The sequence below is a fragment of the Solea senegalensis genome, linkage group LG9 (assembly GCF_019176455.1).
Source record: "Solea senegalensis isolate Sse05_10M linkage group LG9, IFAPA_SoseM_1, whole genome shotgun sequence".
Lineage (NCBI taxonomy): Eukaryota > Metazoa > Chordata > Actinopteri > Pleuronectiformes > Soleidae > Solea > Solea senegalensis.
Window position 1 is genome coordinate 22480907 of NC_058029.1, and position 16006 is coordinate 22496912.

Here is a 16006-nt window from a genome sequence, read left to right on the forward strand (position 1 = left end):
ACATTCATTCACACAAATAATACATTACATTCTATCTTATTTAGTTGGAAACACTCCATGCACGATATTTCCATCCTCAGCATTTACCATGACTTTGTCTTGAATAATACCATGGGGCATGAGTTTTCATATAAATTCCGACAGTTTCTAAAGATATTGAACGTCTCACTTTGAGTGTTTCGGGTGTCTGTCGCCCTCCACTGTTCCTATCGCGCAACAGCACAATTGTCCACTTTCTATTTGGTTCCTTTTCAACAACATTCATGATCTGTTGCGTTTCTGAACCGTCCATATTTAATGTGTAAATAATATATTATCCTCACAAACTCAGGCAGCTTTCAAACAGCCGCGGCACGAGTGCGTATTTGAGTCTGATTCGGGTGATAGGTCACAAAACAAGTCTGAGTACTAGTCAGGTGACAGCGACACACGTCAAACAGAGTGACAAACGTTTTGACCAATCACCTTTCAAAACGTAACCGAGAGAGCCAATCAGGACAAGAGGCCGGACAAAGGGGGATTTATTTTCAAGGTAGAGGAAATCCTAAGGAAATGTGTGGGATCACGCTCTGTGTTTCCCACTAGCCAAGACATTATTGACCAACTATTTGTATTGTGTGGCGTGAGTTTGCGGGTGTGGTGGTGAATAGTTCAGGGGGGGAGCAGGGGAAGCGACAGTCGTTGGGTCAAAATGTCGATTCAGTACGATGTGGAGCCACTGGCTGACAGCTACGGGGTTGCGGACTCGTTCCCCAAAGATTTCGGATACGGTGAAGAGGAGGAGGCCGACATTGAGGACAGCCCGGCGCCGTCCGACAGCAAACCCAGAATACTGCTCATGGGCTTGAGACGAAGCGGAAAATCGTCCATACAGAAGGTAGGGAGAGGCACTCAAGTGTCGTTAGCTTTCCGAGGTGAGCGACTCCTTCTTCGGCTTCACGCAAGTCAGTGGGATGTTAGCCAGAAGAACTAGCCACTTAGTTTAGCATATGTGATGTAAGTGATTACACTGGAAAACACGCTTCGCTACTAGCAAGTGGAGGGGAGGAAGTTACCTCAGCAGCTACTGAGTAGTTAGCTTCATGTAGCTGGTGCAGTTCATTTTAAACCAGGTGGACAGAAGCGTTAGGAACATCTGCACGGATCTGTGGCTACAGAGCACGTGACTGTTAGGGTAACTGCTTGCTCAACATGTCAGATTATTTGTGCGACACAGAGAGCAGGTCTGATGATGTGTGTGGCTCTCACATGACAGCAGAGCGACCACACCTTCCTTTCTGCACAACACCGTGTTTTTATATCAGTGCAACACCTGCACTTCGTTATCTACTCACTCAGGGGCGTTTCAAGGGACTTTGGGGGCCACAGACGTCACATGAAACTTTCTGTTGTAATCATATTTTCACCACAAAGTACCACGATCATTTTGTTCAAGGAACTAAAGCTACATTTTAATAGCGAAGTACCAGGAACTTTTTTTTTAAAGGAAATAAAAGGTTCCTATAGACCATTGTTGTCTGTCACTGTGGTGAAAGACCAGGGGTTATTATGCAGATTCATGTGATAAGTATTCAACTCAATATAGGTGGTTAAAAGTATACATTTTTGGCATTTGTTCAAACAGATTCATTCCAGAGCTGTCAGGGTGGGTGGCAGTGGATTTACTGTTCTGTAAACACACACATGCAGTATTTTATCAGGGTTGCGATGATACATGATGTTATTGTACATTGCAATAGATAGCACCCACAACAATTTGATCATGGCAAATGTTGTATTATCAGAATAATCGTTAATGCTGCCTAACTCAACAGCATGCAGTCCCAGTATTCATTTTTGAAGTGCCACAGTTGGGAGTCTGCATCTATAGAGTAATTCCAGGACATTGTGATTTGCAATGATCTAATTTCCAATTCAAACTTTTTACGTTAAAAAAAAGTCTCTTTTTATGGCAGTTTATGTTTTTGGCAAGGTCAATCATTGTTTCCCAAACCCCAAAATGACAACATCCTCAAATGTCTTGTTTTGTCCACAAGTTAAAGATATTCAATTTAGTGTAAAAGGAGCAAAGAAGCAGAACATATTCACAATTTAAAGGAGGAAATCGGAGAATGTTTATTAAGTCTAATCAAGTAAATAAGTTGTTGCAGACCTTATACTCTGTATGCCAATAGTCTCAACTCCAGACTTTTTTTTACCCAGTAAAAGTATTTACCTAAAGTGGTAAACCATGCAGAGCCAGGTGCACTTTGCCTACAATATAAGGCTTTTGTTGCGGGAAATGTTTTCCAAAGAGCGCCAAAATGTAATACCTTTTTATGACAATGTTAGCGTAGGTGGTTGTTTCAGGGTAGGTGGTTCACCTCTGCTGTAATAGCAGATAAAAACTTCACATGTTTGTTCAAGGTTAAATTAAATGCACTTATGTTACAATTTATACAAAATATGAATACAGTATAAATAAAAATATGATAATGTGCCCTTACACATTTTTTTTCCCAGCCTTGATTTGAACACATTTCCTTATCTAACTATACAGCAAGGTTAGATGTCTCCAAAATAATGGATAAGATGCGGTGGTTCCGTCTATAATATTTTATTAATCATGTCCAAATTCAAGAGGACAGGAGCGAGTCCTACATGCATTACCTGTAGGACATAAAAGTTAAGAAATGCACTTTCTTGTACTGGAGTGCTCACTTACACACTTGCTCTGTTTTTCTGTAATCCCCTCACCCTCAAGACCCTGATATTTCCCAGTACACCCCCCATATCGGCTCAGAAACATGTGATTTGGCTTTGTTCTGCTTCGGTGGACTGTGACCTCAGTCAGAGGGACAAGTTTCAGAATGGCGAAGCGAGAGCTCCCACGTCCTCCACTGTTTCCTACCTGTTACTGTGTCCTGTAGGAGTCAACCAAGTCCCTGATCAGCCACGAACTACGCTTAACTTTACAACTGCTGCCTCATTGTGTCCTGTTTGAAACCACGCAGCTGAAAAACTGCTGAATGTTGAGAGACGTGTTGCATCAAACCACTGAGTCTGCAATCTTTTGTCCTTTTACCTCATGTCCTGCATGTGATGTCTGCATGAGGAGTCACAGTGACATGATAATATACTCTAAGATGATCATTTCAATCTGTGTAACTCATGAGGAAAGCCCTAAACACATTATGTGTACAAATTAATTACATTTTACAGCAAAATGATAGACATGTATTTCCCACACAGGTTTTAAAACTGTGTGCACCCCTACATGCCATATAAACCCAGTGGAAACACAACAACTCTTGATATATCTCTGTATATCTCATATACCCACTGGAAAACTTAACAAGACAGCCATTACACTTCAGAGTGATACAGCAGTACATCATGTCCAGCGTCACAACTCTGCCAAGTTGTCCAAACAAATGTGAATGCAGTGTCCTCGACTTCACAAAATGATCTATAGTCACAGCTGTGTTCAAAACAGAGTGAAGATCTGCCTCCATGTCTTTAGTTCCTTTCAGTGCAGCATACAGACTGTACGAATTTTGTCTCACTTCAGTCATGAAAACGTATAAGAGTCTGTAGATTTCCTCACCTGCATTTATTCTACTACTAGATTAACTCAACTTTCATTTCAGGTGGTTTTCCACAAGATGTCTCCCAATGAGACCCTGTTCCTGGAGAGCACCAACAAGATCTACAAGGATGATATCTCCAGCAGCTCGTTTGTCAACTTTCAGATCTGGGACTTCCCTGGCCAGATTGACTTCATCGACCCGACCTTCGACTATGAGATGATCTTTAGAGGAACCGGGGCTTTGATATTTGTCATTGACGCTCAGGTAAAGAACAGGGAAAAAGAATGGTCATAAACATGAGGTGACTGTGTTGTTTGACTTGCTCTGAACATTGGAACAAAAAAAAAACATGGTTGTGTGTCAGGTCTGCTGACCCTGAGTGCAAATATTGATTCTTGCTCCTCTTGCCTTGTGGGCAATGACTGGACATTGAGTTTTATAAATATTACATTTCATGCCTATAAGTAAACAAAAAAATCTATTGTTTGCTGACTATTAATAGAAGACAAGTTTGTGTAGAAGAGAATGAACCAGAATAGAACACAGTTGCACTTTGGCTTTTATGCCAATGCTCTTTACATTTAAATGCTTTCAAGAAGTAATCTCAGCTGCGACTCTGATGGCAGAGTTTATTTGCTCTCAAGGAGGTGCATCAGATTCAATTTGTTTCAGCAGTTGGTCACACAGTGATATTTTAGGAGAGGTGTGTTCACTTAAGACAACACAGTTGCACATTTGATGATGATGTTCACCTGAGTCTGTCTGAGAGAATCGGTTAATAACTGCTTTTTTTGACAAAAAAAAAACCATGATATTGTAATACCTTTTTAATAATTCAGTTTTATTGACAGGAATTTGCTGTGGCATGATTATTTTAATTTGTCTTTATCTTTATAGTATATTGTTTTACATTTTCTGACATTGATTAAGTAATGGATCTGACATGTGACTTATGCAGTATGATGTCCCAGTAAAGCAGTGGAAAAAGTGTGTTCAGCGCTTATGACATCATAAAAATGTGTTGTTAGCGATTCAGCAACATTTGAATGATTATATCACTCTTTAGCAAACTACTGTAGGAATAAAAATCATGAAAGTAGCATTTTGAGAACGTTCTGCTCTGATAATCCACCGAAGGCAAAAATATCATCTCTATATACTCGGATATTTTGAGCTGAGGCCTCCATGGAAAAGCTTTTCTGTTCCTGTGGGTAAAATGATTAATTGGGCAATTTATTTACTAATCGATTAATTGTTGCAGCCCTAAAGTGATCACCCTACAAGCAGAATCCGTTGTCTGTGGGTTGCCATCACTCTTCTACGCTTTCTTTGAGTGTGATGCATAGCATTGATCCACCTCTGTTGTCTGAGGGATCTTTGGTGAGCCAGTAAAATCCTTTTGTCTATCTTCACTTTTAATAACAGCCAGATATGACACGAGTTGCCTGACATCGTCTGGTATTTACTGTATATATGTCCATGACTCTCAGAATGATCTTTTCAGGGTCTTTTAATTATTTAGTATTTACAAAGATATTTATTGTGTCTGTGTATCACTATTAATGTGATACTGTGTTCTTCTCAGGATGACTACGTGGAGGCTCTGGGGAGGCTTCACCTCACTGTATCGCGGGCCTATCGAGTAAATCCAGAGATTAACTTCGAGGTGTTCATCCACAAAGTGGACGGCCTCTCGGATGATCACAAGATTGAGACTCAGAGAGACATCCACCAGAGAGCCAATGATGATCTGGCCGACGCAAGCTTAGAGAAGCTACATCTCAGGTACACCGTGTTCAACGGTTCATTATTATTTTTTATTGTTTTATTACACAACCAGCAGTTTTTACACATACTATACAAGGCAGTGTATTTTTATTGTAAGTTTAACACATTCAAATTCAGGGTTGAGATCATTTTAACACTTGAGCATGTGAACAGGATGCTGAACACTTAGTCAGCACTGCTACCTACAGTTGCTTGAAGATGATTGTGTCCTCACAAGGTTTTGTTTTATTTATCTGCATCATGCTGTTGTAACTGTACTAGGAAGTATTTTATAGCAACACAAAGTTCAAAAAATAGGATTTAATAAGCAATTCTGGACAATGTTTACTTTCCTTTGTTTCCCCCATGATACTGTAGCCAATATGACCATACATTACAGTGTATTCAAATCTAATTAAATTAAAGCGTGTTTAAAAACAAAAAACAAACAAAAACAACTGTACATCAAAGTGCTGTACAGTAGTAAAAAAAAGTTAAAGTTGCTGCACACTGTAGAATCCCAGTGATAGGCATTTGATGTTCATGCTAATTTCCTATCATCATCATCATCATCATCATTATTTTATATATATATATATATATATATATATATATATATATATATATATATATATATATATATATATATATATATATATGTGTGTGTATGTGTATGAATAGCATGAATTAGCATGTGTATGTATATATATATGTGTGTGTGTGTGTACATGTATGTATACACATATGTTTACACATATACACAGTAGCTGCTCCTGTTCATGATCTGCATTCTGCATTCTCTTAGTGTCACTGAGAGATTCCTCTCTGACCTCCTAATGAAGAAACACTGACATGTGGTCCAGATACCAGTGCTGTTGTGATTCATACTGCAAAAGGCAGAGGTCAAATGAAAATCACCTGTATGGCTGAAATATTAATCATAATAACTAGAGAAGGCACAAACCTCTGCCAAGGTCACCAAGTTTTCTACCGTGTGGATACCAGTCAAGATCTGGATTTCAACAAAAATAATAACATAGGCTTGAGTGAGGTACCAAATTCACATCGTTAACAAGTGTTTGGAGAGATCTGTGTCTAGATCACCACCAAAATCATGATTTACTTCCCTAAATCCACAATTACTTGGTTTAGCTAATAAATAAATATAATAAAAAACATAAATGATGCAAAGTTAGATGGCATTTCAGGCAAAAATGGTTGGGGATCTGCAAACCTGGTACATTTACTACAGTATGGTAATGTCAATCATGGAGGGAGCCAGTGTAGCTCCACCCACAGTGACGCGGCCATCGGACGCAGCCCGCACACCACCTACCAAGTGAGGTACAGTTCTCAGTTGAGGTCTTACCGTACCAAACCATGCAGATGCCTCTGCAGCGTCCTGGGTTCGACTTCACTCTCGCACATTTGCTGCATGTCCTTTTCACGCTTACTGTCCTGTACAAAATGAAGTAATAAATGCCTGAAATATATCTGGAAAAAAGTGTATCTGTGAGTGAATGGGTGAAGGGTCAAATTAGTTGTGTGGCCACATTTACCAGTCTTACTTGGCTGAGCAGCTTTAGTGTTGATGTTGTGGTTCTGTTGGAACAGGCTGCACTGTTATTTGTGGGGTGAGATTGATGGTAGTTCTCCGACTGTACTTGTTTCTATATTTTCATATATTCTTTTTCTCTGCCTTGTGACCCTCTGGTGCTCCCGTCGCTGTAATGCTTTATAAACTTGTGCTACTGCCAAGTGAGTCCAGACTGGTCCATCTGTCCGGCTGGCTGAAGCCACCACTTTTCTCAGACACTCATAACTCGGTGACGAGCACAGCCCCATAATTTATGTGTATCCAGTTTTTATCATATGGGGACAATTTGCCAACTGTTTCATTTTAATTTCTTTGTAATTCTGACTGAAACACTCTGATGAATGGCTCTTTTCTGCCTTCCACCATCTGTTTCTCATGTGATATTGTGACTAATGTGTCATTTTACCTGCTCTCTCATGCTTTATAAGGAAGTGAGATATGTTTCCTGCTTGTAACCGCTCACTCACTTCCTTTTTTTTCCTCTTCATCTCATTCAGTTTTTACTTGACGAGTATTTACGACCACTCCATCTTTGAGGCCTTCAGCAAAGTGGTGCAGAAGCTCATCCCTCAGCTCCCAACTCTCGAGAACCTCCTCAACATCTTCATTTCTGTAAGTAGTCAATAAACCTTTTTCAGTCACACAGTTATTTGTGTATGACATGGTGACTGTGAGTCACTGCCAGCTCTGATGCCACTTCATGGTTAGCAGTTCATCCATTACACTCTTCTCAGGCTGTGTGTGTGCCCTGCCACTTGGGCATTAACCAGAACTTTGACTGGGAATCTGGCAGGAGAAGCTCCTGAACATGTCTGAATGACTTCTCTGGACGTTTGCATCCACACATACAGTCACAAACTTGTCTGGACTTCATTCCTCATTTAAATGAGTATAGTCACTCTTTATTTTAGTCTGTATTTGTAAACTGTATATTTTTTGGGTTGTTGCAGATGAATGCACCCAAATAAAGGCAATCTTATTGATTCATTTCAGCCAAATGTCCGGTTATTTCCAGGTTTTGTGATGCTTGACACAGCAGTTGACCAAGAACATGACTGCAATTATGGAAAATGTTGCCAAATTTATTTCTGCATGTCACCACATCTTCCACCCTTATGAGTTGCAGTGTAATGGCTGGACCACACTGGACGCCGAAGTGTTGCGAAGCGCAGCGCAGCACTGCAGCTCCACAGAGCACCAGCTCTTGATTCTTTTCAACCAGAAGATACTCAAATCTACTAAATATTGCTTCAAGTCTGCACCCAGTGTGTCCCAGCCATAACTCATCGTCTCCTAGTGCTTTGTTTCATTACCGCAGTAAAACATAACCTCCTCTCTTCATCTCTGCTTGTGTTATGTTTATTTTTCTTGCTGACAGAATTCAGGGATCGAAAAGGCCTTTCTCTTCGACGTGGTCAGTAAGATCTACATTGCCACGGACAGCTCCCCTGTTGACATGCAGTCCTATGAGCTGTGCTGCGACATGATCGATGTGGTCATTGACGTCTCCTGCATCTATGGGTGAGTTGAGTTTGTTTGTTTTTTGGCTTGGACTTAAGAAAAAAAAAGAATATCATAACATCAACAACAGGAATTACCAACTAAAAAACATGCTCTATTAATTCTCCCACTATTTTTCGTAGCTTTTAAATACAATGTAGGTATTTATTTATCGTTAATTCATTGATCGTGTGCAGACATTTGTTTTCTAGTCATGCTTTAACACTGTATCTGTTTGTGTGTGACACTAGCTTGAAGGAGGACGGCAGCGGCAGTGCCTATGACAAGGAGTCGATGGCCATCATCAAGCTCAACAACACGACTGTGCTGTACCTGAAAGAGGTCACAAAGTTCCTGGCCCTCGTCTGCATCCTGCGAGAAGAAAGTTTTGAGCGCAAAGGTCAGCTGTCAGGGGAACGCTGCAGCTCGTGTTGCTTGTAATCATGGCTGTGCCACTTCACTAAGGGCTCATCTCACAAAATGTACTGTATGCCTGCTTAAGTCGGGAGAATGTGCTCACTATACCACTAACTCTGTAGCACCAAAGTCCATCGAGAACATGTGTAGTGACTCTCAGGTTCACAGGAGCTGCTGGTCTTTGTCAGCTTGTGTCCAAACAAAGGCACAGAGGCTTCACACTAACACACTAGAATTTCCTGAGATCAACAATTCCTGTGTTCCATGATGTAAAATTGCTGACTTTGGGGAAGCTGACATTTCCAATCAAAAAGTAGACTCTCTTAAGATATTGTGACTTAAGCAGACTTGTATTTTATCAGATGAGTCTTAACTTAACCCTCTCATGACCATCGTGATAAATAGGGCCGCCTGGATTTATTTTCATTTTATGGCTGTAGTGTTTTCAAAAAATGTCCAATGAGTGAGTGCTTCTGCTCCTTTTTCCAACATAACTTTCACTTTCGATATCTGGCACTTAGTCAAGGAATTACGGTACTGAGAAGCTGACGCAACAAATGTGTGACTGTTGAATCTTGTCTGTGATTGGTCGGTCATTCCAGAAGTGAATGGAAGGTCCTGAGGGCTGCGGTAATGACAAGTCTATGGGCGCAAAGCTCTATTTCTCTACTTTCCGGTATCCATCCATCCATTGTCTCAGGCTTGTTCTTTGAGACGGCGCTGCACTTGGTGAAGTCGGTGTCAGTACCTCATACAACCACACCACACAAAAACCTGAAGTAACACTTCAAGATAAGGAACGTTTCATTTAGCACCAAATGAAAGACGTAACAATGGGAGAGAAAAAAAACATGATCGATCTTTATGTGGTGCAGTGTGAAGAGATGCTCAGCTTTCACCAAATTCTTTTTTGTTGTAGTTGTGGCCTAATTAAGTACGTGTGGCTGATTTTAATTGCAGATATTATAAAGCACAAATGTTCACATCACACAAACTAAGTGTTTCATCTGTCTTTCCACCACAGGTTTGATAGACTACAACTTCCACTGTTTCCGAAAGGCCATTCATGAAGTATTTGAGGTGGGTGTTTCCACTCAGCGTCCACTGGGCTCCCAGGCTGTGGGGTCACCCTGCAATAAGGCCGTGGCACTGAACGGCACGCCGCGCAACACTGTCTAGACACTGATGCAAACTAAAAACTAAAAACATGCAAATAGAGGGAAGAGGGAACCTGTAGAGGAAAGACTACTAAACTAGGGCTCTCTGGTTACACCAATCACAATCTCTTGCTCCCAGCACCTACAGCACTGACAGCCGGCTGGAGACAAGAGAGTGTGGGAGCAGCAGTGGAGCACTAAAGGCTCAGGCCTCCTCTGGTTGAGATGGAAGAGGAAGTCAAGCATCCTTTTAAGGCGAAGGCTTCACACCGTGCTGGCTGTGAGGAAGTCAAGAGAGAAAAACTGCACCTGGACTGGAAATAATCTCTCTCTCTCTCTCTCTCTCTGGATTTCCCAAAGCGGTCAAAGACTGTGATATTTAGCTGCTGGTGTCTCTGTGTGAACAATGTGAGGAGGGAAAACAAACCCATGTTGTGACCTCTTTGCTGCGGACAAGCTGTGATGACGGGTTTGCACCCTGACCACCTCTGTGCTGATTTAAAAAAAAAAGGATAAAAAAAAGATGGATGTGAACTGCTCGTCCTAACCCTCACATGTTCAGAGATGGCCTTATGTAGAAAAAAGAGCTTGACTGCAGTGCAAGCTTTCGCTCTCTACCACTCACCTCACTCTTTACCTGAATGCTGCCCAAAACAGAAGTTTTGGTTTCACGTGTGGAGGGAAAACGAGGCTTTGTGAGCAGTCTGAAAAGGGATTGTGCTGTCGATATCTAATTTAGTCCTGTGTGCGAGTGTGTGTGTGTGTGTGTATGTGTATGTGTCAATGAAAGGTTTTGATTAGTTCCTGGGCTGGTCTCCTTGTTTGTGCTGATGAGGGACCTTTAAGAAAAGCGCAGTATGTCCTTCTCTCCAATAACAGCAGCTTAGCATAGGTACACTCACATCAGTCACTGACAGTTACTTTTCTCTTTGTGCTTCATCAAATAACAAAAAAAATAAAAAAACTGTCTGAGTTTGGCTGGAAAATTTGGAATAGTCTTTACAAAAGCACTGCCTAAATAACTGATGGTGTAGTTATTCTTTGCCATCTCTATGAAAACGTTATCAGGTCTGGCTGAGCAGCACTGATGGAGGCGTTTACACCCCGGATTGATCGTCTTAAACCTTTTCAGTGATGTCAACTGGTTGAAATTTGCATGTTTTTCCACCTACGGTTTCAGCTCCAGCCAAAAAATTATTTACCCACGTTTTGTGTTTAGTTTGGCTCTGATCAGTAGAATTCACAAAAACAACATGTACTCATTCCAAGCATGCATACGTCAGTGTGTTGTCTACTTGTATCGTTCGCAACATTAACACTGCTTATTGTACTTGATGCTGAGAAGGTGACGGTGAAAGTAACTGAGTCGCAATGAAGCGCAAAAGAAAGAAGTTTTCTTTTGTCATTGCAGTGACACAGAAGACGTTCATCAGACCATGAATCATGATTCTAATTAAGATAAGTTTGCAGAGTAATTCTGATCACGTCATGTTCCAGAGTGACTCTTCACGTTGGCCCTAAAACCCTCTAAAGCGCTTCATCTTCAGTCACCACAACATAACCACTTGCACATCAGAGGCTTGATGGATGATTGATTTCATGTATTGTGAGATAAACTGTGTGAAATAAATGAAAATTTTAATTTTGCATTTGTTTTTATCATTGACCCAAAAGTCAAAAATTAAAAAAAGGAGAAAACTTGAATTTTATTTCCCAGTAAAAGCTACAAACCAACACAAGATGGCGCTGCAGGACTGCTCAAACGCGTTTGCCCACCTCCACTGTACTATTATTCATTTTTAGTTCTTTCTTTGATCTGCAACTGTTTGACGCTTGTTAAATTTGTAATAAGCAGGCAACACTCGCGAACCCTTCATGGTGAATTACACAGTGTGTTAGAGTTTAGCTTTAAATGTCAACACAGAGAGAGCTAGTGTTTCATTAACTGGACCTGCATGTTAAAGTGGATCACTTTTCATAGATATTATTATCTCTACCTTAATAATCTAAATGACCTTTTTAAACTTTTGCTAACATTTTGCTGAGTAACTACAGTATATGCAGCGATTTCCCAGTAAGCAGACAGACAGACAGTTGTCAGTTGTCTTGGTTTTGCTGTTGTTTATGTGGAATTTTAATGAGTGATAATGGGGAGGCAAAAAAAGACAGGTTTAGTGCACATAAAAGCAAGTCAGTGAATAGCTCTGCTGTGCAAGTTATTCACCAGTTAAGTTAAATAAGCCTCACAGCTACTGTCACGACCCATTATATGGGGGAGTAGGCGAGACAGCTAAACACCACTTCCACACAATTTAGACGCAATAAAACACTGACAGCTTTTTTTATCCACTTCATTAAGCCAGTAATTTCTTATAAAAATCTCCCGCATTAATCCCGGTGATGGTTTACCCGCGGTTCCTTAAGCTTTCCTCCAACCTTAGCTGCCTTGCTTTGATGCTTACTCAAATAGGCGCTAATTTGAGATAAATTATGCATCTGCATGTAGCCTACCCATGCCAGGGAATATAAAGTGTGACACTCTGAAAGATGGTGAATTAAAGCAAAAGTGTGATGTCTCGACGGACTAATGGCAGATAGGTTAGGTCTGTCAACCCGATGCTTTGTTGATCTGCAAGTCACTTCATATTCAGAGAGGAGAGGTCATGTTTATGATGTTTTGAAGGTCGTTTGTGTGCAGGGCCTGCAGTAAAACCCCTCCAGAGACTCTTCAGCTGCAGTTTTTATTGTCATTTTAACACAGATAAAGATAAATAATAATAAAAAAAAATGTATTGATCCAGTGCAGGGAAATGCAGCAACAGACATGTAGAAAGATTTTCTTTCAACAAAACTGCTTCATTAAATTCATTATGAATACCTGTGATTAATAAATAAAGAATGAGCTGTATAATCACCTGGTTTAAATAGCAACACAATAAAAGTGTTCTGACACAAACTCAGGAGCCAAGGAAGTTGAAATGCTGTAAAACAAAGGGAAAGCTATAATAAGTTTACACTTGATGTCATTATATCCATCTAATCACTACACATCACTATGCCTTTATTCTGTTATTTCTTTTTGTTTTTAGGTGCACTGCAAAAAAAGGAAACCGTTTACTTGAAGACACCCACATTTATTACGTAAACTGAAACCAAATGTAAATGTAGACAATTTCCTTCAGCCGAATTAATTGAAATGTTACCAATTGACGTTGATGTTTTTAAGTTTTTCATCCAATTTCTTTTGTCAGTGTGTTTTCCTTCATGATTAGAGTATTTACTCACGTCTCATATCAGCATCACCAATTATGACACGAGTCAACAACACTCAATGAAAAAGGTTAATAGTAACATTTTCATTTTCTTTGTGACTTCCTGCCGTCTGTAGATGGGGCTGTTGTCTGCTGTTTTCTGCTGTTTTCTCAGTGTCTCCAGCTCACAGCGCAGAGATCAACATGTCCATGAACAGAGATGGCTGGAGAAGAGAAGGAGAAGTTGAAGAGGCCGCGGCGACTGAGCTGCGTGATGTACAACTGTAATTTGGCTCCACGGCAGCAGCTCCTGAACATACCTGGCTTTATCAAAGGCAACACTGCTTCGCTCCCCGTCCCCTAATAAAGAAGCTCAATCAATAATGAATAATAATGAAATAAAGCCAGCAGAACAGAACCCACCCTTCCCTCTGATGTTGCACTCACTTCCGTCCACTGATCCCTTCATCTTAGCTGCAGTCTTACCATCATTACTACAATGATCCTGCCATTATGTTCTTAATAAAAACTCAGTCAGTCAGTTGCTGCGTTATCTCCCATCTTCACATTTTATTAGCCGTGCTTATGAGAGACGAGGGGAAAATGACGTGACTAAGTGAGACGTCCCAGATAGGTGACAAATGTAATACAGACTTCATTTGTTATATTGTAAGGCGATGCAGCTCCAGTGGGTGTAATTATGCAGCGTAGACGAGGGGAGCTGCTGCTGAGATGGGCAGTTTAGAGATAGTCTGACATTACTTTACCAGAGTCTGCAAACAGAGACTCAGCAGCACGCGACTGACAGCCTCATGTCATGTTTTTGGCACTGCTGCTTGATGACACTTCCACTTAGTTTTAAAGTGACTTAATGCAATGATTATTGTTCTTTTGTAACTGCCTGCTGTATTTGACTTTTCTTTTGTGTCTTTTACTGCACATCACTTTGTAATAACTCGATGATTGTGACGGATGATTGAAAACAGACAAGAAAAGAGAAGAAAAACATATGTGGATTATAAAAGACAATACCAATTATAATAATGAAGAAATACACGTCATTACAAAAGCCTTAGCTCACTGGTCTGTTGCAAGATCTCCAGGAGAGGATGTTTAATTCTCTCCACATTAATGTGGCATGTCCAAAGGGTAAAAGCATGGATAGTTGAAACTAAGAGCGTGATCTGCAGTTGAAACAAAGCCATTTCCCTGCAGGGATCAACATGGTTTTTTTTCCCTGATTCTGATTTCAGGCTGCAGATTGCCGTAGCTGCTGAATTTGGTCGGATTTGAACAATCTTACATTAATCATTAATCCATTTCTGTGTCATTACGTCTTATGACCCTTGTCCTTTTGGGGGCTCTTAATTAAGATGAATGCGTTTTTTAGCCTATTCGAACTAATTGGAAAGAAAAAAGATTGCGAGCGTTTATGAAAGTCAATAAATCATCTCATTAATATAAATCATGTTTCAAGCAAAAAAAAATAAAAAATTCTCCAGTTTCATCATCTCAGCTACATTATTATCTCTGTGATGATAAATATCTCGTGGTCATTTTGTGACATAATCTGTGGACTTTCTTTCTACATTTAACAGTTGGAGCATTTCAATAGTGCTCACATCACCAAGGCCAAAACATTTTTATATCCTAAATACTATTTAATGATTCAATGTCAAGATCCATACACCATTTCCTGAGAAATGAATATCTCAGAATATTAAGGGAAGTCGTAAAAAAACCTTTTAATTCCATCCCATCTCTAACCAGATCTGCACCAAAATGAAATGCCTTCTCCCCCATGCATCATCCAAATGCAAGATTTTTGCATAATGCTGACACTTAAAAAGTTTGTTTAGGTTTAAACACGTTTGAAAGAGCAAAAAGGTAAAAAACTCTCAAAAATCTATGAAAAAAATGAATTATTTTAGTCTATTAAAGACGCTCCCTGCTTTTCCCACACACTTAATCTATTGTGATGCCTTTATGTGCCATCAAACAACACCTGCCATTAAAATGTTCTCTTCAGTTGACCAAACTTCTCTGCTACCTTTTAACCTGCAGCAGTGGGAGGAGCTGGGTGAGCACAAAAGAGCAGGTGGAAACGGGGGGGGGAGGCTAAACGAGAGCAGGAGTTAGAAGAAGGGACAGACGTCTCCTGTATTTTCTCGGTCAGGCAGCAGAGCAGGGTGCGCCGGGGCCAGCGGGGCCAGCAGCCAGCTAATGGGGACCAGCAGTGAGCAGGGGCCGAGGACAGCGCTGACAAAAGGAGCAGCGACAGATGCCATTATCTCAGCCTCATGCAGATACAATGGAGCTGGACGACACTGGGCCTGACACTGACAGACATGTGTGTGTGTGTGTGTGTGTAAGCTGTGAGGTTAATGAAACACGATGGAGGAGAAGTGGATTAGGCTTGGTAACACATGCCTGAGCTTCACTGCACCGCATGCATGTATGTGTGTACATGTATATATGCGCGTGTGCAATTCCTGTGTGAATATGAGCCTACACAGAAACAGTTAGGTCAGTCAGCCATCACTTGCTTTAGAATTCGCGGGCGTTGTATGGTCCCATATTTCTCTCTCGGCCTTGAAATATGCAATATTCACTACACCCGAGGATGTTCTGGTCATTTGGAGAACCAAAAAAACGTGTCGGGGTGGGGGCTTTGAAACATGAGGCGGATATGGCAATGTGTTCAGCAGGATTGGCAAAGGCGGACAAACTCTGATAAGGAAGCAGTTT

General features: G+C 40.7%; 1 protein-coding gene across 1 annotated transcript; it reads left to right on the forward strand.

Moving 5' to 3' along the window:
* The first annotated feature begins 512 nt into the window (after nt 1-512).
* Nucleotides 513-11654, forward strand: rragca (Ras-related GTP binding Ca). Its single transcript, XM_044034621.1, has 7 exons — nt 513-877; nt 3630-3833; nt 5155-5354; nt 7431-7545; nt 8312-8454; nt 8685-8833; nt 9875-11654. Exons 1-7 carry the CDS (start codon nt 692-694, stop codon nt 10027-10029), a joined length of 1152 nt encoding a protein of 383 aa, XP_043890556.1. The 5' UTR covers nt 513-691; the 3' UTR covers nt 10030-11654.
* Nucleotides 11655-16006: the final 4352 nt, after the last annotated feature.

Excerpts from the sequence above, each read along its gene's own strand:
- rragca (XM_044034621.1), top strand. The coding sequence starts at position 692 with ATGTCGATTCAGTACGATGTGGAGCCACTGGCTGACAGCTACGGGGTT. Across the intron at positions 878-3,629 it reads GAAAATCGTCCATACAGAAG|GTGGTTTTCCACAAGATGTC; the intron begins GTAGGGAGAGGC and ends CTTTCATTTCAG. Across the intron at positions 8,455-8,684 it reads GACGTCTCCTGCATCTATGG|CTTGAAGGAGGACGGCAGCG; the intron begins GTGAGTTGAGTT and ends GTGTGACACTAG.